This window comes from Coturnix japonica, chromosome 12 (assembly GCF_054131305.1).
Source record: "Coturnix japonica strain WE chromosome 12, WE-NBRP24, whole genome shotgun sequence".
NCBI lineage: Eukaryota > Metazoa > Chordata > Aves > Galliformes > Phasianidae > Coturnix > Coturnix japonica.
The window spans coordinates 14,756,318-14,781,747 of record NC_140674.1 but is presented as its reverse complement, the minus strand read 5'-3'; the positions used below and the strand labels follow the sequence as shown (position 1 = coordinate 14,781,747).

General features: G+C 40.9%; 1 protein-coding gene across 9 annotated transcripts in view; it reads right to left on the bottom strand.

The window, feature by feature from the left end:
• The window catches only part of ARMC9 (armadillo repeat containing 9), a 49,538-nt gene extending 25,307 nt beyond the window's left edge, over window positions 1-24,231 (bottom strand). For 3 of the 9 annotated variants that reach the window (XM_015871766.3, XM_085513126.1, XM_085513128.1), the window contains exons 1-13: window positions 23,996-24,231; window positions 23,474-23,599; window positions 23,012-23,182; window positions 22,266-22,421; window positions 19,902-19,994; window positions 18,714-18,738; window positions 15,003-15,160; window positions 13,989-14,087; window positions 8,347-8,382; window positions 2,869-2,903; window positions 2,034-2,145; window positions 1,001-1,093; window positions 77-167 (exon numbers count right to left, since the gene is read on the bottom strand). In XM_015871766.3, the coding sequence (XP_015727252.1) occupies window positions 77-167; window positions 1,001-1,093; window positions 2,034-2,145; window positions 2,869-2,903; window positions 8,347-8,382; window positions 13,989-14,087; window positions 15,003-15,160; window positions 18,714-18,738; window positions 19,902-19,994; window positions 22,266-22,421; window positions 23,012-23,182; window positions 23,474-23,599; window positions 23,996-24,046 (1,246 nt within the window). In that variant the 5' untranslated portion in view covers window positions 24,047-24,231. Of the gene's footprint in view, window positions 1-76; window positions 168-1,000; window positions 1,094-2,033; window positions 2,146-2,868; window positions 2,904-8,346; window positions 8,383-13,988; window positions 14,088-15,002; window positions 15,161-18,713; window positions 18,757-19,055; window positions 19,380-19,901; window positions 19,995-22,265; window positions 22,422-23,011; window positions 23,183-23,473; window positions 23,600-23,991 lie in introns of those variants that run through there. The other 6 variants (XM_015871767.3, XM_085513129.1, XM_015871768.3 and 3 more) reach the window with 6 other exon arrangements.
• Between the last annotated feature and the right edge of the window lie 1,199 nt (window positions 24,232-25,430).

The window sequence follows — 25,430 nt, the reverse complement described above, 5'->3', positions numbered from 1 at the left end:
ATGAAGTATTTGATGAATCAGTGTTATATGAAAATGTTTTTTCTCTCCTTTTGTTTCCCTGCAATGGATTTCTTACCTTCTGCCAATGAAGCAAAAGCATTGATGAGCCTCGCCATATACTGCCTGACTACCTCACTCTTAGACTGCAATAATTTAAGGACGCCTCTCTGAAAATGAGAGCAAACATTCATATTAGCGCACCAGAGTGGGTAAAAACAAACATAAGTTTTCTATAACAATTAAAAAGTTTCGGTACATTTGCAAAGCAAACAAGCATAGGCTGCATTTGGGCATCTTCAAAATTGTCAGTAGGATTTGGAATTTTCCACTTCCTCTTTCTTTTTAATCTTATTTTGGTGCAGGGTCGGGGGGAGGTCTGTGAGAGAGGCAGAAAACACACACACAGCAGCACAGCTGCTCGGCTCAGTTTGTTAGAACACCATTAAGCTCCATGGTGTAGGGTAAGAATTATAATGAACCAGCACTGGTAAAGAGGAAATCTAAAATTAGCCCATCTAAGTACATCAGCAAAATTAACAGGGTTTTTTGGTCACTAACTGAATGTTAATATCAGCTGAATAGAAGTGCTGTTCCTTGACAATGAAGTAGCTCAGGAGCTTAGCAAGAACACCACCTTGCAAACCGTTTTTATTCCCTGTTTTACTGCTGGCATTATCTATACACAGCTCTTACAGAACACTCACAGAAATTTTCAGGGAGGAAGATAAGATCACCGATTAACTAATCCTTGAACCCTTCTAACAGTACAGGTCACTGTTGCAATGACAAGGTAGAAAGCAGGCCCACTGCTTCAAACAACTGGGAACCACATAAAAGTAACCTTTATGAATGAAAAAAAACCCAAACTGTTTAACGCTTGTTAGCAACAGTATTATCTAACACATAAGCACTCTAGAAGAAACGCAGAATCTTATAAGCACTTCACAGAAGCAAACCAACAGTATCACATACAAGGTAGAGGAAGACTACTCCAGCTGACCTGACATTTGCTGTGGCAATCTAAGAGGTCGTTACTGATGTAAGCCTGCAGGACGGTATCCCTCTGTTCTCCAGGATGTGATGTTGTCAAGCGCTGAAATAAATAAAAACATTAATAAACCAGACAAATAAATCAATGGTAAATGTGAATTGATGACCACTGAAGATTTCAAAGGTGCTGATACCCAATGGCTGAAAATTAATTCTTTTCTCACAGGGAGAAGGAATTCAACCTCAGTGATCTAAGAGAATGAGATGAACTGCCCTGAGCTCAGCTCAGTGATCCATCACAGAACTGTTACTTGGAAGCTGTAATCACCGCTCCTGTGAGAAGGACACAGCATTACTTCCCATGAGGTTAAAAGCCCTTTCAATAGCTACACACATGGAGCTTTTCTGAAACACCTCAGACAGAGCAGCGGGTTACAGGGACCACTGATCTGACCCAGGAGGCATTTGCTTTTTTTTTTTTTTAATATGTGAAAACAGACATTGAAGCCTGACGAGACTGTCAGTATTATCATCTTTCACGGCCGTCACAATGAAAGTGTCAGCTTCCTTTTCAGCAGGAAAATTAAGCTTCCTGTTGTCACCTTTAGTCATTCACAAACCTCATGAAATTATCTGAGTTGATCAAAACTGTAAGCTGCTGTAGAACACCTTCAGTACGAAGGTAAAATACCAATTAGAATCTGGTAATTCTTTGATACAGCAGTATTTAAATGAATTTGAACAGGGCAACGCGTTGAAAATGTTGTTTTAGGCAGCAGCTATTTCCCTGAAAACCATCAGAAACAACTTCCACTGAAGATTCGAAGAATTCCTACCTGGCTTTTCTCAAAGAGAGAGGATGCTGCCACAAACTACCAGGGCTTTCCTCATCATCTGAAGATCATCAGCAAGATTCACTGACAAAGACAGATGCTGCCTATAATGCTGACCACCAGAACAATCACCTTGCCCATAAGATGGATCTTAGATCTAGACCCCTACAGAAGGGACCAACTTATTTCTACAGGGGCCATCCTACTCACCCAGCGCAGAGCCTGCAGTAAGAAGGCCTTGAGACGATCGTTCCCTGTAAGCAAATCTTTCTTCAGCTTCTCGTAGTCCAAAGAGGGCAACAAGGGCACATCCTGCTTCTTCCTACAATGCAAACAGGAAATATAGTGAATTTTGATGTTCATCCAAACTCCTTATTTGGTGCAGCTGATATTCCTGAGGTGTCAAGAGCCAAAACAGGAACTTTGCTCCAGGAAAAGGGTCTCCACATTTTTACACATTTGTTATTTTTATTACCATTACCATGTTAGAATAAGCAACCTAAGATGATGTTTTGAACTTGGGCTTTTTCCCACCTTAGATGCAGTTTACTTTGTCACCACACTTTGCAAATATTAAACAATTACCCAGCTGGTGGTCTGAGCATCTTAAAGATCTCTCACCTCAGTCACATCATCTCTTTTCTACTCATCAGCCAAAATTTCCTACGTTCAGCACAGAAGAAAAAAGATCCTGAAGTACACATAAAAAACATCTTAGCAATTCCCTTTTTCCCTCGATTTGTGAGAAGCAAATCAATTCCAACAACAGGAATGTATGGTGCGGAAACAGTAAAGAAAGCAGAGCAAACAGCTCCCAGGTGTGGAGTGACAGATTTGTTGGATTAGCAACATCCTGCTGAAATGAGGATGTTATTGAACCTGCCCAAGAGAAGAATCCAAGCACACAACACTTGCATGCAATGCTCGCTGAGATCAGAGGAAGCATGCAGGCTGATTCCATTTGCAAACGACAGGCAGAGCACTTTGGTTTACCAGTCCCTCCTCCTGTTCTTCACAGATACAAATGCAGCTCAGCAATACTTACACAGGTGCCAAAGATGCTCTTAACATTGTGGAAGCCTGGATCAGAGGAAAAAAAAGGAAATTGTAACAGATGAGTCCAAATTTCACACTGGCACTATTACTAATGAGGTCCACAGTGCATTCTCTCACTGAGGTTCTGCAGTTCCTTTCATATAAAATCTATGTGACTACTTAGAAACACAGCTAGAAAAACAAAGGACTTCAGTATAATTCCTTCGAAGTAGTTAAAAAGTGAAAATCCCTTTTGTTATGATCTATCTGTGCAGTCTTCACTGCCATACTCTAAAAATTCACCTCAAACATTCAGAAATACAAAAAAAAGAAAAGGGAGAGAGGAGAAAATAGTCTCTGAGATCCACTGAGGAAGACGAATACCTTGTTCAATGTCTCTTGACTTCAAAAATGTTAATAGTTTAACAGTGCAATAATTTTTCAGTGCAGACATACCATGCATTTCAGCACCTAAATGCAATTTCAATACCAATTGTCTCAGACTTCCTGCTGCTATTAAAACATATCTATAAACACAGATATAAATATGTAAAGAAAAGCCTAGTGCAAACAGAAGGTATGTGGGACAGCATGCCATTTGCAGTGGTTCTGCCTAGGATAAGCTCCATTTAAGCCTGGATATTTCTGCTTTGCTGCAGTGTGACTCAAAGCAAAGGAAGGCACCATTGCTGCACAAGCCAAAGCTTAAAGATGTCAACACCACATAAAAGATGTCTGGTTTAATAAATATTTCTTTAGCTAGCACTAACTATGCTTCATATCATGCATTTCAATGTCAACTTTACACCATGTTCACAGAATATTCTGTGTCACCTTTTGTGTCGGTCTCACTACTCACTTTCTATGCAGTGTCTCATTACCATTTATGACTGTAAAACCCACCTCCTCTTCTAACCTAGCCTCTTTCAATGGGAGCTATATAATCAATGTCTATTGTCAGATTTAAAACGGAGGGATTTAGCAGACAAAAGCCATGCAATGCCGCAGAGAATACCGAGTTACACTGGCTGACGTCTTCTTGAACGTGCTGGATTTCACAAAGCTCATGGGTATTCTTCGTAATAGAAGGAACTGCTCTCTCAGATGTGAAATAAGCTTATACACACATTAGGAAGCATTTCATGCTATGTTTAAGTCAATGAATGACTGGTATACAATAGATAATTAACAGGTCATGCACTTCAGAATTAACCTGTCTTGACAGCACTCCTCACATAACAATCTTTCTCAACCAACAGAGAAATCTTTCAAAATACCATACACATATTTAAATTGTTTTCCCCTCAATTATTTGGATTCATTTTTCTTAGTACTTCAGACCCAAAAGCATCAGCCTAGAACCTGCACAGGATGAAGGCTTTCTCAGCCTTCTGGAGTTGCTGGGAAGCAATCTGGATATGGTTTGCGTTACTTCAAGTTCGATGAGGCAAAGCTGACAAAAGGATTCTAAGGGCTGGCTTGTCCTTCACAGCACCTCCATTCAATGTGACTGACCATAGGCAGCACCACTGATAAGCAGAGATAATGCAACCACATTACAGGCAGAGATCTCCTTTCTTCATCTGCTTTTACACAACTGGAATTACACATAAGTAAGCTAATCTATATCCTTACAGTATGACAAACTGAGATTGGCTGGAGACATGCTTATAGCACTCAGAAGCAAACAATATGTAAGTGTGTAATTTCCTATCTCTGGGCCTTGATTTTCTCATCCAGAAAGCAAGGACACAAGCATCCAACTCTCCAGTGAGCTCTTTCTTGAGATCTACCAAACAATTGCTTTGCAATTAAACAACAAAACACTCATGGCACAAACCCTGCAAACAGGAAAACAAGAGAGTGAATGTTTGATTACAGCCGGACTAGATGATCCCACTGGTCTCTTCCAACCGTTATCATTCTATGATTACAACAGAAAAATTCTGCAAAATAGCAGCAACCATTATAGTATTGTGACAACTCCACTATTTCCCTGTTTTGGGATTTATGTAGTTCTACTTCTTGACTTGTGCGTTACATTTATTGAAAGGAAAATCACACCTCAAACACAGCTGGGTCCTTCAGAGCAGCTCCTGGGTTTAATTAAAGCAAGAGTACTTTTAATATGATGAAGCTACATAATCTGGTCAGGATAAAAAAGAAGTTTCTTCACCATTATCTCAGTACACAACAGCTCCAAGGCCAAGCTCTCACACATACTATTGCTGGCAGGAGTGTCAGTGCAGCCTTCATTTCCTCAACACACCCCTACTATAGAAAGCAAAAGCAAGAGATTCCCAGCAACAAAAATCCACCCTGTTATAAATTTGGTAACAAAACTCGTTTGTTTTAGTTCTTTGCAATCTTTAGCCGAAAGCTTTTAAAAACAGGCTTTCATGTTGCAGATGAATGTGAAAACATGAAGTCTTCTAAATTTTTAGGAACTAAGGGTTACATTTAAACAAGGAAAAATGTTTGTCTCAACTGATAAGAATTTGGGTTGCCTTCTCTAATGAAAGCTGGCAGAACAGAATCCTGGTTTTTGATCCTCACGGATCTTTTACTCTCTTCCTTGGTGTTAGTTCTTAAATCTAAATGCTGAACCCTCATATCTTGTCACTTCTGTGGCAATAGTGTCCAAATTCTAACTGCACGGTGCGTCTGAAAGAGAGAGAAAAAGTAACTCGGGAGAGAGAGTATTTGGGTGCAGGAAACTCGGATTTATTTACAACAACTGCTTTAAATAATTGCACAAGATAAAGTGAAGCCATCAGCACTTTGCATTCATAACTGTGGAAGCACTCTACCAGAAATAGATTCCAATGATTCTACAAGGCTGGTTGGAATCATTACAATCTTCATTTCTAGGTGATGAATCCAAGGCCACAGACTGAAACCTAAGCAGCCAATGGCACTGTGGAAAGGGACCTTCCTCAATCTGCATCCAACACTCACCTCCAGACAATGCCCGCATCACCCAAGGTTTCATAGTTCCTCTTTACCAGCAGTTTCTCAAATTAGAATGATTCATTGTCAAGAGATATTTTAAACTTAGTATTTCCTCCCAAGCCCTTTTCCCGGTCTTACCAGGTTAAATATTTATCCAACCTTCTGCCTAACACTATTCTGTCAAGTGCTGGTCAGGGAATGATCATGAAGAACATACATAGGTGACTTATGTGCAATAGCCAACATTAATGGATTTAATCTCAAGCAAAACACTTCTCATGCAAAACCGTAAGGCAGAACCATTTTTTCTATAATTAAACACATGCAGAATCCAGGCATCTTAAGGAAAGAAGAGAAACAAACAAGACAACAGCCCAAGCATAGCTCATTCTGGTAGGACCACAAGGTATGACTTATCTTTGCGATGCTTCTTACCAAAGCCAAACCAGGTGCCATATTAAGCAAAGCAACTCAGTCACAGTGCAGATTAGCCACAGATGGCAGCCCTTCATTTTTGAAAGAAGCGATGCTTGAATATGAACAGCATGGAATAAAATAAAGAAGTTCAAAGGGAAAAATATTATATCAATATTTATAAAAGAAAACAGATGCATTTCATCTGCAAGCCAAAACCACAACTGAGCTTATCAAATGCTGCAGCCCTGTATTCAAACCAACTCCACTTTACTATTCGTTGCATATATTCGTAATGTGCTGAAGGCTAAAGCTAAAAACCAGGTCCTGACCTCAGTTACCACTCTGAAAACGTGCTCTGAGGATTCACTGTAAATGCAGTGCAGATTCAGAATCGATAATCAAAGATATGCGATGAATGTGTGAAGAGTAAAACCAAAGTTGCAGGTAATGTGTACACAGCATTAGAAACCACCAATATACATTCAGTACACACAATGTATGCTTGGTGCACACTAATGACAGGAAGACTTGCTGCATGCAGCTTAGCGCAGGTGAGGCGCTCAGCTTGTGTAAGCTGGCAGGTCTCTACTGGGGTCATGCAGATTTATTTCATAAGATCTGCAAGTGTTTTAGATTATTTCTTCTCCTTACTTATACCAGAGATGTGCTGTTATGAAAACTTCCAACTTGGCACAAAAAATCGCTTCTCTAAGAGAAGTGAAGCGTGCATAAAAAGGTCGCACTGTAATGCTGTGTGACAACATAATGACAACGGATGACAGAAAAATAATCCTATATATAAACAGTAAGGAGATGTTAGAGGAAACCAATCTATCTATTCCAGAAATACCCCAGAATTAGAGTCAGACAGGTCAAAAAAATTATAAACAATTCTGCATTGCAAGATAGTACATTCTGCATTGAATAAAGTTGTATGTTACTAAGCTACCTGTATAAAGGCAGAACTTTCCTTTAGCAAAGATCATTTCAATCGTGTCCTCACATCTGCAAACAGGTTTTCTCAGTCTTGAAACAGATCATATTGAAAGGAAACAGAATGGTGAGCACCCAGCAAAGGGCGGCCAGTAGCACCTCTCACACCTGCAGTACCAGGCTGTTTGATACAGGTCATCTTTTGACACAGATGAACATGTATTTTATATGTCAAACAAAAGGAAGCACATAAGGAATAGTCTGTTGCATACAGTGATTATTTCTCCAAACAAAATGGCATTTAAAGTGGAAAGTGAGGAACACATTAGAAATAAAGTTTAGTGCTCCTGGGAAGGTCAGACCTTGTTTTACTCAAACAAGGAAGAAAACCCATCAAATATGGGTGATTTTAAAGCAGTATATTGACTGACAATTTTAGAATCAGTGTCAATCACCTTTATGATTTGATTACATATTGAATTACTTAGAATTGGACTCATTTCCTCTCTTTGCAAAGAATGCACCAAGTATGGGCAGAATTAGATTCTTATGGCTTACTTGTAATATTGCCAGAACACAAACCTCCATCTGGGTTACAGAAGCCACAGGCAGTGCACAGAATACTTTTGCTTTTTTGGTTGCTAATGAAATGGGGCCATTTTAATTGTATGAAAAAAAATAATAATAATTATCATCTCTAAATGCAAAGTTAAACTTCACAAATCAAAAACACAAACACATAAAATAAGACACACCCCTGATAAGCTGTGTTATCTTAAGCACCAATATCCATCCACTTGTTTACTCAAAGGTGTTGTGGGATTAGATGGGGTTGGCACACTTCAAAGACCTCACATTATATACACTGACGTTCATGTGGAAGAAACGATTGCTTTCTGTACACTATAAAGAAGCTGTGTTTCACGTAACAGTTGCGGACAAAGTTGATCTTTTGTTGACATGCCATGTTACACATATTACAAGGCCATAAAGTTACTGAGAACTTCTGTTCTCCATGCATAAATACCAAGCCTTGCACATGTTTTCAGCGGATATAAACCATACAGTTAATGTAACGATGAGATAAAATACACAGAAAATGGTAACACATTGTGAAGTGAAGAGATACAAACAGTGACAGATTGCAGCAGGCAACGTGAAAGGATATAAAGATAGAGACACTTACATATCCGTCATCACAAGGGCTCATAGAGTAATGTCCCTTTATGGGCAAACAGGCACACATTAAAATAAAGAAGATTAAAAAAAAACAAGTTAACAGAAATAAATCACAGAGAAATGCACAGTCCTTAAAATAAAACAAAAACCAAAAACCAAACAACAACAAAATTAAAAGTAGCTAAGGATTAACAGACCATTAGCTCTACAAAGAAAAGTATAAACACCTTCTTCTCCCATTCCACAAACCTGTATGTTTTAAGACTGAAATCAGAGTGCATCACTTAGGGTACATTCATGTTCTCCTTCCAATACCTGGTGGATGCACCCACTCTGTACATGACTCCATCATAACTGCTGGTTAGAACAGCTATACACCAAGCACTGACATGTTGCTGTGGATCTATGAACTCTATTGTTAACGAAACTGAAGCACCTAAAGAGATAAGGCTCAGTGGACATGGTTTTCTATCAGAAGGCCTCAGCTTACGAGAAAGCAGCTGTGAATTTTATCCATATTTGCTTTAGCTGAAATTTCTCACCATCACTTAATGAAAGCCAGGAGAAACAATGTGAGGTGTTTCAGGAATGTTATCTATTCCCCATCCCCAAAGGTTCCAAGCCTACATTAAGGAAAAGCCTCTGAAAAGAAACCTATGACTGAATTACTAAGGTAAAAATCAGACGTGATTCATGGTTTGAGTAGCTTAGTATAAACATGCCATGTTCTCTTTACTGAGACTAACATATTTATCTGATTTAACCTGGAACAGGTTAATATCTAATAAGAACAGTTGAATTCCCTGAATGAACATTTTAACTTTTACAAACGCACACAGAGTTCCTGGCTAAGACAAAGTTAAATTAAATTTAGCATGACAGACATCATGGGTAGATCACAATGAGTGAGCAAAAGAAACCAGGAGGTGACCACTGATGTGATGAGATGAAATTTCACCAAATGACCTGAGCCAATGAAAATGTCCACAGGCATCAGGACAAAGATGACACTAAAGGATTTGAGGATGACAACAGGAAAAGACTGTGGAAATCCCTGCTCATGACGGCACCTTACTTTAGGGATGAGGAATTTAACAAGTGAAGCAAAGAAGATGCCCAAGTAGCGGCAGATGGCAGTTTCATAGAGAAATACATCCTGCACTGTGTCAGCAGAGGAAGAAACTTCTCTCTGTTCAAATTTAAAGGCAGTTTTGTTTCTTCCCATAAGCAAGCAGCAACATATAAGAATAATTCCATGGACAGGGACAGAAAATAAATACATACTTCATCCTAAGAAAAACTTACTTAAACACTTAGAACTTACTATGGAGATTAATTCAGCTAATTAGATCCACAGGCGAATATAATCAGACTGAAGAGCAACAAAAGCATAATGGGTATTAATTCTATTCCATGACAGAGGAACAACATATGCAACGAACTACAAAGTTCTAATCACAGAATCTCTTTCCAGTGGGTAAGACTCATCTCGACTATTGATGGAGACTACACATCTGCAAAGTACTCCCTGTTTCCTCTTCTGTCCAAAGTTCAGAGATTCTTATTACAATCCAAGACATTTCAGGATGGTGCGCACTGTATATGAATTGGGAAATCTATGCATGGGTTTAAGACTGAGCTGATGCTTAACAGCTATGTTGGATCAGGACAGAAGATCAAATCCAAGCTAGTAAAGAGAAAGAAAGTGCTAGGCTTCATGCTGTATATTAAACTGACACAGCTGCAGGCAACAAAGACCATGCATCCACGCTTCTCACTCACCAGACAAATCAATTTTAAAAGGAAAAGAAAACTGAGGTGTAGAGTTAACTGAAGCATATTACAAATAAAATGGAAAGTGTTAAATAAATGCTTAAAAGAATTAATCTCAAACTTATCCACTATTACCTACATTATTCCCTTGCCCAAACAAACATGATGAAGTCAGAAATCTGATTAAATCTTCAGATGACTGTTGCCTCAACTTGTCAGAATGGGTGCTCTGATCTCCTGCTCTTAAATCCAGCCATTTTCTGCTCCAACAGCTCTCCTGGGCTCTGTCTTCCAATACAGAAGCACACATGTCAAGTGACATGATCAAAGATGGGAATAGCCTTCAAAAAAGCCTTAAGATAAAGTAAGGCCTTACAGAAGCCTTAGAAAAGTCTCCACTTGTAACAGTGCACCGTGGCCTCTATACCATTGCATGCAGCAGATGCATCCTGTCACTGGGCTGCAGATCAGGCTCACCAGCTGCCCCATGAGGTTGCAGAGCTGGAAGGAAGCATACAGTAGCTTAGCAGAAGAATGAGATTCAAGCCAGTTTATAGGAGAGCCCAAAGCAACAGCCAACACCAGCCACCCTTGCTGAGCAAGATTTCACGGATATGGTTACACTGGGAAAGTCTCTTGGTTAAGAAACATTATTGCCTCAAGTCTTGAAGCCAGTTCTGTAAGAAAGACCAGTGCTGGGATTTGCTCTCCTGATATGAATTTATTGTAGTACAAAAAGACAGGCCCCTAGTGACAGGAGACAAAGCAGGAAGCTGGTGTTTGTACAAGAACAGCACACATTGGTAAGTGATATATACATGCTATCTTTACTGTACTTTCAGAGCCTGAGACGTCAAGGCTTTATATTACACAATGCCACTTCTCAGTGTCACGTCCCACCTTTACACTCAGATATAACAAATTGTTCACTAGGTACAATGCACTGGGAACAAAATAAATTTTACAGATAAGTAATGCTACCAAGGATATAATCCAAGGCTCACTCTTTCATTTCCTTGGGCAGTACTGTACTTCATTTTGATTACAGCGCAGGTACAGTCCTCCTTCCCAGTATATCCTAAAGCCACCAGTGTGCTGCAAAACAAAACACGCTGCAAAGACCAAGTGCACACCTCACAGTACGATGCTACAACCTGTTAGAAAGAGAATGTCAGCTGTGCATTGAGTGGCAGACCTTTAATTTCAACATGAATGTGGAGTAGTTTGAAAGACCACACTCCAGTGTTTCCAATTAATTACAAGCAAAAAGCGATGGGATCTTCCAACACAAATCCAGCATAGATGCTGCACTCATGCCACTATGTTGTCTAGGTCATGATGACTCCAGTCTTATTCCAAAACTTATGTGAAACCACTGAAGTGTAGAACAATAACATCTAAGTGTATAACAATGAGGCATTTGGAAGCCTTAATTAAAAAGTAAAGGGATGACTTAGTGACCCAGTGGCAAGCAGACCAAGTATGGCTTTCAGTCAGTCTCATCTGGCTTCATGGGTCATCAGAGTGCTTAGAAGTATTTGGGGGCTATATATATGCTATATATATATTTTATTATAATTACTTGTGTTTCTGCATGTTTGCTGTTCATGTATAGAAACAAAACTATTTACACAGGAAATAAACAAGAAAGCATTACTAAGCAGGAGAAAAGGACAAGATGGAGGAATCTGGTTATTATGCAGTTAAGTTCTACAGTGAAGACTGTGATCAGTCCTGTCCCTAAAACTTGGCTAATGGCTCAAAACACTTGAATATGAGAGTCTGCTTATAGAAACAACATTTAAATTTCAACCACAGGAGCTACTATAACCTCACTGTTAAGGAGTGACCTGAACCAGCTGAGAAACCCTTAATCTAAACAGGCTCAGTGCTATAGTTGTCCTGGTCTTTCCCTAGAGAACTCTGATAGTACAACAACTGCCTCAAGTAGTGCGGGTAGGGGACCATTAAGATGCACTGAAATAGTTACGCTAGTAAAATCTACTATAAAAATACTCAACTACCAAAAGAAGACAGCTTTACTCAGCTTAACCCAGCTAATTTGGGAGAAAAAGGAGGCAAAATATACTTTCAGGTGAGCAGAAAACCCACCTGCATCAAAACCTCTTTCATTGACCTGTCTACATAGCAGGAAATTACATTAAAGTTGCCATGTTGGCATAAGTTCAGTGATAAATGCATTTCCAGAGTAGAAAACCTTCTATAGACACCTTTACAGCAGGAGCAAACAAACATAATATGTAAAGCTGACAATCATTTCAACGCTGTTTTGTAGAAGGAAAGGGATGAAGAATAGTTGAAAGAGATTCTAAACAGTCACCTAACCTGTCCCAAAGGAGCAGCTAAGTGTCAACTATTCCTGGTAATCTGTTTGTCTATCTTGTTCTTACAAATGTGACAGAGGTTCTTCATGACACTCCGTGTTTATAAACCGTCGCTTACACACTTCTTCAATGATCACTTACTGGTCTTAAAATTCTAATGGACATTTTTCACACGAAATGAAACAGATGTTTAAACTTAAAGGCTACTCAGCTGCAGAAGAAAAGATGTTTTTGCTAAAGCAGCATGTGTGACGGGGAACAAAAAGACAAATGTAGTCCACTGAGCTTTCATTGGCAAGGGCACAGCTTCAGCCACTTCCACGCACCCTACAGTGGATGAAAAGAGAAATCATCAACTTCCATAGGGAAGACAATTTGCACCATGCCTGCAAAAGGGCTCAAGAGATCAGAAGGTCATCTCATCACACAAAGAAACAACTTGAAATTGTAAAATAAAAAGGGAGATCTTGAAACAAGCAAAAAAAAAAGAAGGAACTAAGAGAAGGTGGCACATGGCTGTACCAGATGGCAATATGCAGATGAGAGGGATACATGAAGCTTTATCTTGGAAAGCTGATGACAAGGAAAGATGGAAAACCTCAGAAAATTGTTGGTTAGAAGAAAAATTGGGGGAGGGACGTTATAATAAGGCATGGAAGATGGTATAATCTTGCAGCAAGGACACGGTGTTTATCTGTGGAGAGAAGAATTACATACAGCCCCTAAGGCTGAGGTAGCTGACACAGATCCTGGCTCCTTCCTGAACCCTTGGAAAAGCAGCCTGCTAGAGCTGCTAAGAGTGCATCTCCTAAACACACTGCCAGTGCAAGATCTGAGTTTTGACCATTAACAATGAAGGAAGGGTATGGGAGTGTAGAAGGAAGAGAAAAAACAAACAGGCATCCTGATCTACTTATTGGTAAGATCAAATATCTTCAGATATGGGGCTAATCTCATTGTGTAAATCAACAAGGTGGCTCAGATTGGCCTTCTGAAAACTAATTCTTACAAAAACACAGTCCTCTCTTCTGCTGCTTTTCCTCATGCGTTCTCATTGATGCTCCTTCTTTAGATGGCAATCACAATTTGCTCTGGGGTTTTAGGAGAGTCCCTCACAGCAGAAGGAAGAAAGTGTGTGTCCAGAGCTGAGAAATATCACCACCTCTTCTTAGCTAAATTAAAATTGCTTAAGATGTGCCATCAAACCATGCGTATGACATCAGCTTATGTTTTTAAACATTCAGTTTGCTACTTTAGCATGTACACGGCCCACTGTGCTATCATAACAATAGAACTCATCATACCTACACACCTGTGGCTGCGTAACTGTCATTCACCAGCATATAAGATCAACAAAATCTTATGTCACAATCTTACGCAAACTTGAACACATTATGCTGCTTCTTTCCCTAATTCAAATATACAATACAATACACAGCTCAGGTGGTACTTAACCACCGGGGAGGGGGGGGGGGAAGCCAGAAACACAACACAAGCTATCCACAAAAGCCCAGGAAACACGACCACTTACCGTTCCAGGCCTTGTGAAGTCAATACTTTGTGCTACACTTTGTCTCATCTGATTGCTAAACAGGCGAACACAAACACTTTGAAGATATTCTGGTGTGATCTACAAATCAGAAAACATAACAAGAGAACAAGATGATATAGAACTTACGCTTTGTCACACCAGTGCTTGTATTTGAGTTCTCCTCAACCAAGAGGTGAATTCTCCAACAGTAAGAAACACGTTTCCATTCTGCATGTAAGCAACAATCTATTGAAATGTTACCTATCTAAAGAGCAGAACTTAAGTCACAGTTGTACAGGAGAGGGAATAAACGTGAGTTATGTTTTACTATGAAGCAAAGTTCTGTACTGCATCTCAGTGAGTTTAGGTTTTTTGTTTTGGTAAATCTACACCACTGGGTAACTGCTTAACCGCAGAATAATTATTGGCTGTCCAGAACATATGAGAGAGATTATAGGAAATGGAGATGCTTCTGATATTCATAGGTATACAGCAAGAAAATAAAACCCTTCCAATTCATAATGCTGTAATTTCAGCATTACTTTACTCAAGCGTTCAGCTCCGCTCTGGACTCAGAAGTGACAGAAACCAAGAATTTAACGAAAGAGCACCATCATCTGGACACATTTGGGAAGGATCAAACAACACCTTCAGTTGATTAGAGGAAGAAGGTCCATAGAGACTATCAGCAAGCAGCACAGGAACTCCAAGGTCATTCTCCCTGCTAACAACTCACAGCTCCCTTAAAAGCATCTAGAGGCTGTCACAAGAATCCTCCGCAGGTTACACTGAACTTAAGTACAGAGGTATTCTTGCACAAAAGATAAAGCATAAAATCATCTTTGTATAAAAAAAACATCCAAAAGAAAGCTATACCTTTTCCAGTCACATATATTTGTGGCCCACGTGGTACAGTGAATAACCCTTTCACCTCTCACATCTGTTCCCTTTACCAATTAAATCAACAGGTTCAGCTTAGCTGTGAAGCAAGTACATATCTGATTCAGCTCTCACCATTTTGCCATTGACTGTGGCCTCCAAGGAATCCACAAGCTCTGCAGTGACTCCAATGAGATTATGGTAGTCTGCTTGCATTTTGTTAAACCGCTTCAAATAGGTCATGGTCCTGTGCTCTGACTCCACTAACTGTTGATGGAGATGCTGCAATGTTTCTGTCAAAATAATAACAACAAGGAAATAACATCACCTTTAGCAGCAAAAGAACCCAGAAGCATTTTTACTTAGTGCTCTGAAGAGGCAACAAATTCCAGCATCTTCGAGGAAACTATCACACTGTTCCATTACTCATTCTTTCTATAAAGACAAAGGGCAAACCTTCCTGTATCACAGAACTGCTGAGAAACATAGCTGAGGCATGTAGGAAACTTTGGGATCTTCACCTGGGATCATGCCATTTACTCCCCTGCTCTCTGAACTCAGGCACAAACCTCTGCTCTGCTCCACAATGGCTAGTATATACAGATGGCAACCATCAGCAGAGGGAAGAATGCAGAGTGGTGGGTCAGCACCATGGCTACCTTGCAGAGCCTTCTCAAGCTGCCTTCTGTTATGATAATCTTACTAATTATGTACAAATAACTGCTAAGTAACTGTACAGAAAGCTGCTTGCTGAGAAACCAGTGAGAAAGCAATGGACATAGGGACTTAGGAGACAAAACTGCCACAAATATTGCTCAAATAGAACTGCCTGTAAGACTCGTATAATAAAAAGATCCTTCATTAGATAGCTTCATGAATTCTGATGTTGGAAATTGCTTTAAAATCTTGCCTTCTGGCTTGTCAGGGTTTCAGAAATAAGCTGCTTTTATCCCATCTCTATGAAAATCATTAGATGGCAGAACATCTTTACCCTCAGAAAATTAAGTTAGATGATCTTTTTAATGGGATCTTTTAGAGAGGAAAAAAAAAAGTGCATTAATAAACTAAAAAGCTTTGCTATAAATTTACAGACTCAAAATGATGCAGGGAATACAGAGAATGTACATTTTCTTACTTTTCCTTTGGAGGATTTCCAGTGATGAAAATCTGTCTTCCAACTATAGGGAGTATAACTACGTACACTGAACTCTGTATAACTCACAAACGTTGGTCTTGGCAACTAAGAATCAGGTCCAACACACCCATGGACTGTTAAATCCAGGGATTATCAATAATAAACAAGGGCCTTTACCAAGAAACAGCAGTCAAAGAGAGGAATCAAAAGTCATGACACATCTTGCATTTTTTACATCACTATCTTCTCAAACAGTAATTTTACTAAAAAAGGCAAAGTATTTCATGAAAGTTTCTTTTACTAACAAGGCAGGAAGCTTTCACAGTGGACATGTAACTGACCTACGTGCAGTCAGTTGCAGGAAGAGCTAGGCCTGTGTTGCTCCATTTTCTCCCCTTGCATTCTTGTCATATTCCCATAATCAATACCAGCATCTGTGCAGACAGATCAGGAAGCTGATTGCCAAATGAAGATTAGGCATCTTCTGAACATCTGCACGTTTCTACCTGTTTTCTTGACTTGCATGTAATCATGTTTGCTGATTTGCAAGTCTTTTTAATGTCATGACTCCAGATCCTACGAGTAACCAAGGAGTTACACACATAATTCTACAACAAGCTTTTCTCTCTAAGCCCAAGATTGATTGTAATTCTCTACGACAACTCACCTATGCCTCAAATATGCTTCCTGAACTTGTGCTTGCTCTCCCCATCTCTCTAATGTCCACCTATCCTCACAGCCTTTGCTAGAAGCAGACTCTGGCCAAGCTGAGCTCCCATGTGCAATGCAGAGGAGCTCGCAGTAGAAAGCAAAGCTTCATGGCCCTGCCAGCTGCTTCCAGCTGAGGTGCCCTGGTGTCTGACATAGGATACTTTGCCCCTGGGAGAGGCAGGAGCTGCCTCAACTCCTAGCAGCTCACCTCATTTCTGTAGAAATTGCAATCTATATTTGGAACAGGCACATTTCCTTGTTAGCAGTCATTTGGGAGAGAGTAAATCTTGATAGAGGCACATTGTGCCTAACACACTTCCTCCATTCTCCACTTACCCCCAAATGGTGGGAGATGAACCCGTGAACTCACGCACAGATTTGTAACAGGAGAACAGGGAGGACAGTAGCTGAGCACTTTACAAACCCTTCTTTCTCTCCATTCCTCTTACAGCAAAGGATGCACAGAAAGCCTGAAGCTTTCATTAGGTACCAGCCTTTCTGCGATTCTCCTGAACTGAAAACATCAGGGTGAGCTGTAAGTTCAGCACAGCTGCCTTTCAAAGTTCTAATTCTATTATAGGGTTTTGTAGCAAATGGGCAAAGAGTGAGAGACTGAAACAGGTTGAACAGAAAAGGTGCACACAAGAAACTCTACAGGACGCCCTCCAAAGAACATGCACCACCCCACCCTAACTTGAAGTGCTTCAGCACATGAGATGAATGACTGGCAACTATTCCCTAAAGGCCATTCAAAGGAATTATCACCATAGTGCTTCCCATTCATCTGTCACCTATCAGCATGTTGTACATTTCTCCTCCAATTAGAAAACAAACATTCTCCAATGGTGAGTCTGTGCTGCGGATCCCACGCTATCTGAGAAGCACAGTGCAGAACTAACCTCTCACATACACCCCATACTTTCACATGATACAAGGCCTCAGATACCCTTTACAAAACCTCCAAACCTACCCAAACATTAAGGCACACAGCAGAGCTGCCAATTAAGGCTGTGTGGATTCAACTGAACTCCATGACAATGGGCGAAAAAAAGTGAGTTTTGGGGAAAAAAAAAGATCTGCAAAGATCTCTTTATTACTCAGTTAAAGTCCAATGCAATCTGCAGCACAACGTTAAAGAAAATACCTGGACTTCACTCTGGGAGATGAATCTCATTTTCTTTCTAATTCAATCTATAAAGAATAAATCCTTGAGGGTAAACTGTTTTTCCTAATAGGAAGAGTAATTTTAGGAACACAAGCTGGGCTGAAGCAAATCCCTCCCAATAAACTGAACAACGAAAGTTGAATGAAAAAAATGAATTAAAGTGGCTTGGGAACATAAATTCTACTTATTGATTTTTAAAAGGCACTTCAAGAGCCATCAGCATCTAATGGGACTTTGTGATGAAATACCATTTTTAGAGGACCCCACATCACTGAGTCATATAAGCATTTATGAGTACCTTACCTAAAAAAACATCAGAGAATCGTGCTTAAATTAAGATGTTAAATTAAGAGATCCTCAGGAGACATCAAACTGCTCTACTTTAAGAGCTTAAACAGGATAAGCAAAGGGGAACAAAAATCTACTTTCTCTATGAAGGTCTGACAGTCTACAGAAGAACTGGCTGAGATCTCAAGTCTACAAGATGAAGACAGGCATAAGCAGGTGCTGGAAACAAATCTGAGGAAGCTTTTCTAACTGTAGTTAAAAACAGAGAGCTGGCAGCACTTCATACAGCCACTTGTTTTTACCTTAATTTGATTTCAGGGCAGAACAGACATAAAACACAAATCCCACCCTTAGCCCCTCCCAGCCCCACTACATGCCTCTGCTCAGCCCTGCAGACCTCCAGCAGTGTAGCACTGAAACTGGGGTGTGGATTTCAAGGGATTTATTGCCCTGCATCTGAAAGTTGCCCTGTCACCGTAGGCCTACTTTCCACTGCTGTTACAGCCCCTAAGAATACATAATATTGTTATCACATCTCAGCAATTACCTTTATTGCACTGTCCGCTCTCCTTCTGTTGTATGAGCAGGAGCTGTTCAGGAAAAAGCATTTCCTCTTACACAAAGAAATCCAACCACCTGGTAAACCCAACCAAACCCGATATTCCTACAGACACAGACAACAGCCAAAGCACAACGCTTCATAGAAAAGCAATAACAAAGGAATCAATAAATACATCTTAAAATCTTAAGTGCACAACATTCATTGTTAGATAGGGATGTAAAATTTCTTGCTGGCCTTTACACATACCGCATCCAACTCTAAGATCTGGTAACTCCAGACTGAATGTATTAACTATAAATATCAAAAGTCAAACCGCTGATTACATACCAAATCATGGAGATGTTGTAGGCCAAGTGATGAATTTTTATACCAAAGAAATACTCTGGGTTCAGCTGGGATCCACTCCATTACTCCACAAAGAGGAATAACAAGAGAGACAATTTTCTCTAACTGCTCTGTGTCACACACATAAAAACAGCTGAGATATGGAAGTGAAAGCAGACTGTTTTGATCACTGCTCCTCATCCTTGGGAACAGACAAGAATGGAATAGGAATAACATTTCCAGCTCAGTAACACTCTGTTTTAGGATGGAGTACACGTATGAGGATTTAATCTTTACCTGTTAAAGAAGAAAAGAGCTAGAAACAAAGATTCCAGTTTGGTTTTCTGTCCCTTACCCTTAACTGTCCTGACCAAAAATGGAGAAGGTAATCTTGTCACACAGCTAATCAGTCTGCAAACATAGGCCTCACAACACAGCTTAAACAGTGTCATTGGAAGAAAAATAGTCTGAAACACAACTCATTTAGTAAAACAGTAATCTCTGGAACCCTTAAAAGTTCTGCAATACACTCAGCTAGACCCAGAAATGGTTAACCGAAAAGACTAAGTGCTTCAGAAACACAAAGAAAGGAGTTAGGTTTGGGAAAGCAATGAACAGTCACATGGGAAACATGGACCTTCATATCCACCCATATACTGCCTTTACATAACTCCTTTAAAAAGGCTTTTTTGAACATGGAATATAAACAATGCTTCCTACCATAAAAGACATTGAACTGTAATGCTTCTGCAGTTGCATTATAAATCTTCCAGCATATTCTTCCAATAAATCATACTGCCTCTTTACAGTAATTCTAATGATCTTCAAAGTATTTTCTCAAAAGGATACAAATAAAGTGAGAAGCCTGGGAGTCTGGCTGGCTTTGAGAGTCAGACACAGGAACTTTTCCAATCTTGTCCTTAAGTCCAACGTCCAAGAATCCTTCAAAACAAAAACAAACGATGACAGCAGTTCACCAAATATGTACACTTTGCTGAAAGTCCTGCTTGGATCACATCAACCTTCCGCTAGTAAACAAGGCAGCTAACATTATAGTGAGATTTTCCTTTGCTGTTACTGAACCAAATGTGTTAGCTAACTACCCCTAACAGTATATCAAAGTGGGTTTAGTATTATTTCGAGACATCTCAAATTATGACTTAGCTTTAGTTCAAGTTTAAAACTGACACGTAGTATCGTTGTCTTGCATGCATATGCAAAACTGCTTTTCAATTAGATGCACCTTTAAAATATAAACACATGATAAAAAGGTTGTATGAATGTCACATATATTTAAATAAAGCACCAAATGAACCACTCCCCATTCTGCTCTCAAAAGAAAAGCACTGAAGTCATCATTTACTCCCAGTAAGAGCTGGGACTTCCTGTTCATAACTACAGCAAGCAACATGACATGACATCAGTGAACAAAACAAAACTCCCATGAAAAGACAGACCAGCTCATCAACCACAATGGAATGCTGTGTGACATAACGTCTCTTAAGTGCAGGAAAACAAGAGTTAAAGAAAAAAAAACACCACACCTAAGAATTCACCAATTACTCTTTTCTTGTATTTCAAACCATTTATTCCGCTGGTTTCTGCTTGGTTTAAAATAGACTTAAAGCCAACAGATGAGAAAGAAGTATCTCCCAACAAGTGAAAAAGCAGTACAATCCAACAAGTAGCAGGAGCTGCTTAATTTACTGCTGTATATATATACATTGCAAGCTGTTCTTGCAGCTCAGACTCGCCCATATTTCACCACATTGGACAGCATACAGAATTTCCTTGCAGCGTTCACCAATTCAGTAAGAAGACATTGGTACTTTACAGGATGTCATATATTACCAAAGGAACAGTGTCTGTTACAGAAAGAAGGGTATATTATTTTTCAAGATATATTAAACAAACAGTTAGGAACTCCTGCTACATAAAGCACGAGATGTCTGAGAAGAAAGGTGCCATAAGAACACTGCTTAGTACAGGGGTGACTCACTGCTGTTCTTTCTCAAATGGAAAACAACCTGTGCTTCCACACTAGCACACGGTCACACAGTCAGTTGTACAGTTCCCACAAGAAAACATGAGTGGCTGTGGACTAAGAGATGGATACTGAGTTACTATGAATAAACCAGAGGATCCTGTCTTTGATAAGGTATTAAAAAAAATAATCTGCTAAGTGCAATTAGAAGAGCAGTCATAGCCCAACTCTGAGGTCAACCAGCACATTTCATTATTTATAGCTAGTCCCAAGGGAAAATTGCAGTACATGCCTTTTTTGGTGTTAAACTGGAGCTCCTCATCAGCTGCTACATCCAAAGTCAGCCCTAGGCAAGTATCACTTGGGCTCTGATTTGATACCAAGGAGCACATGGCTGAAATACAGGCTAAGAACATCCCCTCCCACCACCAGGACTGTGCACAGCTCTCCTGGTGAGCTCACACAACTGCCCACAGGGAGGGCAGTGAGGCACAAACACATAACCCTGTAAAACATTGACACATAACCCTGCAAAACACTGCACATACTTCACAGATCTGTGTTCGTCTGTACAAGCATGTACATGGGAGTCCATGTACACATTCATCTGCAACAAAGCAGCTCAATTTCTTGAGCCAGCTCAGGGCATCAGCATAACCAGCTGTTTGCTGCATAGCTAAGAAGGCAGCACACTGTTTTTCACTACAGGAACAAGCCACCAGTTGGTGGGATGGGGGAAATACCCTCTGCAGGAAGCGCTGCTGCTTCATAACCACAGCTCTGGGCAACAGCTGTAACCATCCCCCTACACACAGCCACTAAACTATACCCAGTTATAAAGTTTTGAAACCAAACTATATATACACAGATAACCTGTGTAACCTGGGAAGCAATCTCAAAGCATGGAAGTGGAACTGAACTACTCTGTAGCGATGCCCATAAGCTCAAATATTTCAACATTGTGTGGAAAGGAAGAGACACAACTCCAGCACACCATTCAGGATTCAAACAAAGATAAAATTCATTTAAGATGTTCTGTTATTGATAGCACCTTCACAGCCCTTCCTCCACCAAATTCATGTTCTCTTATGATTGTACAGCTGTAGTAAAACAAAACAATAAAAGCAGTTACCGAATCAAACGTCATCCAACACCTATCACCCCATGGGAAAAAAAACCCAACGCATAAGCAACATCATAAATATCATCTCAAAGAATAACCTACTTACCTGGAAAAGTTCTTTGAATGAAGGATGCACCATGGGGTTGGGAACAAAAGGCAAAGCGTAGAAGGGAAGAAACTCTGTAGTCTGGCTCAAGGCAGCTCCTTTTGTTTCCAAGTATGCTTTAAAATGAGAAATTCTTTCCTCGAGTTCAGCTTTGTCCTAAGAAAGAAAACCACACCTTTATTTAGAAGATTGCCATTCTGAATGCACTATAAAGCATATAAATGTAACAAAAGAAGAGAGGGACAACTGCCTTTTTAATGTCCATGGCACCTGCCCACTTTTGAGTAGATACTTAAAGCAGCGTCACTTCTGCACTCAAAGCTGAGAGAAAATATCTACCTGACTTTAGACAAGATTCATTTCAGTGATAACTGCAGCTGAAAAGATCCAGTCACACTGTGTCAGGAACAACACAGAGGGAAGAAATCTCCCATGGTGCCACATCCAAGCCAGCACCCCCAGTGAGTATACTCCTATCCCATTCAGACCTACACTACCTTTAATACAGGTGTAAAAGTGCACTGGTATTTCCCAAGTCAAAAGATTTCAGGAGCTCCAAGACAAAGACAGCTCCAACCTCTATGTCTCTGCTTCACAAAACTAGGGCTTGCTTTCAGCTAAAACACAGGCTATTGCCCAAAAGCTGGATCCATATTCTGGGATTTTGGATATTTCATCCCAACCAAAGCCAAACACATAAAACAAAGCAAAAGCAATCTGAAGTTCAAAGTGAGAAATCAACTTACAGGCTTTCCCACAGAGTGTTTTAAGAGGTAGGTGGCAAAGTGTACATGAAGATAGAACTCCAGCTTCTGAGCAACTGGTTCATTGTCCCGGACTGAAGATGAAACGTGCTCCTCCCAGAGCTGGAAGAAATCCTTTTGCTCACCATTGTCAAATGCTTCGAGCAGATCTTTCTGAAAAGGCAAAAGCATTCAGTCAAAACAGAAACATAGCAGAGCAACATTTTTCATCCACAGTAAATGAAGAATCTAAGTGACACCCAAAGATTCTGAATCAAAGCTTTATCCCAAATCTCCCACCACTCAATGACCAGCTGAATATTCCTCCTCTAGGTGCCTCTTCTCCAAATAAACACGAATGGGTTCAGACTTCAGATAATGTTACAGCTGTAACAATTCACAAGGTGTTAGGTGGATTTCAGCTGTTTTCAGTGTTACTCAGAATACGTGCAAGCAATGCATTACCTGAACAGGAACAGCTTTGGAATCTCTCAAGGAAACACCTGCTGTTTTAGGTAGCGGCTTCCCTTTTATTTTGCATTCCTTTGCAAATACCTTCACTGTTTCTTCAAACTCAGCAAAATCCAAATACTATGAGACAAAAACACAGAGAAACGATTGTGTTTAGATTATTAGCGCTTCAAAGAAATGGTTGTGTTTACATTATTAACGCTTCAAAGAGCGACCCCATGAATTGCCAAGGTCCTAATGATCAGTAGCACAGGCCCTGAATGCTGAATGTCTGCATGAGAACAAACTAAACCACGTCTCATGTGCTAGGAAAATGCTGCTTCCCAGGTAGATTAACTTCTACATGTTATATATGTGATATATGTATGTCACATATATGATATGTGAGTATCTTATACTCACAACCACTTTGAATAAATGATGCTGCCCGATTTAGACGGTAACTTCAAAGAAGTAAAAGAACCAGAAGGGAAAGACACAAAGGGATCCCAGCACAAGGGAAGGACACACACCAACCTCTCGCACCAGCCCCAGGAACTCAGCTTCATAAGCCAGCACGTCGCCCATCGCCGAGCGGCACCGCCGGGCTCAGCGGCGATGCAGCTGGAGGGAGGATCCAGCAGACAGCACAGCGGGCTGCTCAGAACCGCAGAACCGAACCGGAGCCCGTTCTATGCAGGGCAGCAGAACGAACACAACGCGGTGCGGCCTAGCTGACCACCGCCGCCTCCTCCGGTCGCCGTGGCTACCGCGGCCTCTCGGCCCGCCCCCCTCGTGCTCAGCCTATCGGAGGTGGGGAAGTGGAGTACGGCTGAGGGACACGTGGATCCGCAGTGCCGTCCTGCGTGGGCTCATGGTCGCGGCCTGTGGTCCAGCTCTGCAGGATGAACACCCCTTACACCCCTTTACACCCCCATATCCCCACAGCCAGGCGCACCGAGGCACCGTCTGCCCTTAAGGAGCTGCCAAGACAGTCTGCAGCGCTCTGCATTCACCCCAGACTTGGAACCGCAGCCTGACAGCAAGCAAAAGCTGAGCTCACCCAACAGCTCAGAGCTCTGCTCCCTCCTGACACCATTTCCCAGCCCAGCTGGGGAAAGCAAATGGGATCCTGGGCTCCATCAGGAGAGGGGTGGTCAGCAGGGATAGGGAGTTGATTGTCCCTCTCTACTCTGCTCTTGTGAGGCCCCATCTGTTGTACTGTGACCAGGTGTGGAGCCCTCAGTACAAAAAAGATATGGAGATTTTGGAAAGGGTCCAGAGGAGGGACAGGAAGATGATCAGGGGGCTGGAGCACCTCCCCTATGAGGACAGGCTGAAGGAGTTGGGTTTGTTCAGCCTGGAGAAGAGAAGGTTGCGGGGTGACCTCATTGCAGCCTTTCAGTACCTGAAGGGAACTTACTCCCAGGAGGGGAGTAAACTCTTGGAAAGGGCTGATAATAGCAGGACACGGGGAACTGGTTTTAAGTTGAAGGAGGGAAGATTTAGGTTGGATGTTAGGGGGAAGTTCTTCACTAGGAGAGTGGTTGGGCCCTGGAACAGGCTGCCCAGGGAGGTTGTGGATGCCCCGTCCTTGGAGGTGTTCAAGACCAGGTTGGACGGGGCCCTGGGCAACCTGATCTAGTAAAGGTGTATGTTTGGTGGCCCTGCCAGGCAGGGGGGTTGGAACTACATGATCCTTGAGGTCCCTTCCAACCCGGGTCATTCTGTGATTCTGTGTGCTCTGAGTGCTCCAAATAGTCCCTGTTTTACCATAACCCCAGGTTTATTCATGCTGAGAATTGCAGACACTGAGAAAAAACCATCTGAACTGTGGCAGGAGCTCAACAGACTGCTCTGCTTCCAGGCTTTGCCACCGTATCACTCAGTGTTCAGAGTTAGGATAGTCAGGTCCTCTTCTGTTTGTTCTAATAGTGGATACTGCAGGCAGAAAGCTGTGGAGCCCTGTGGC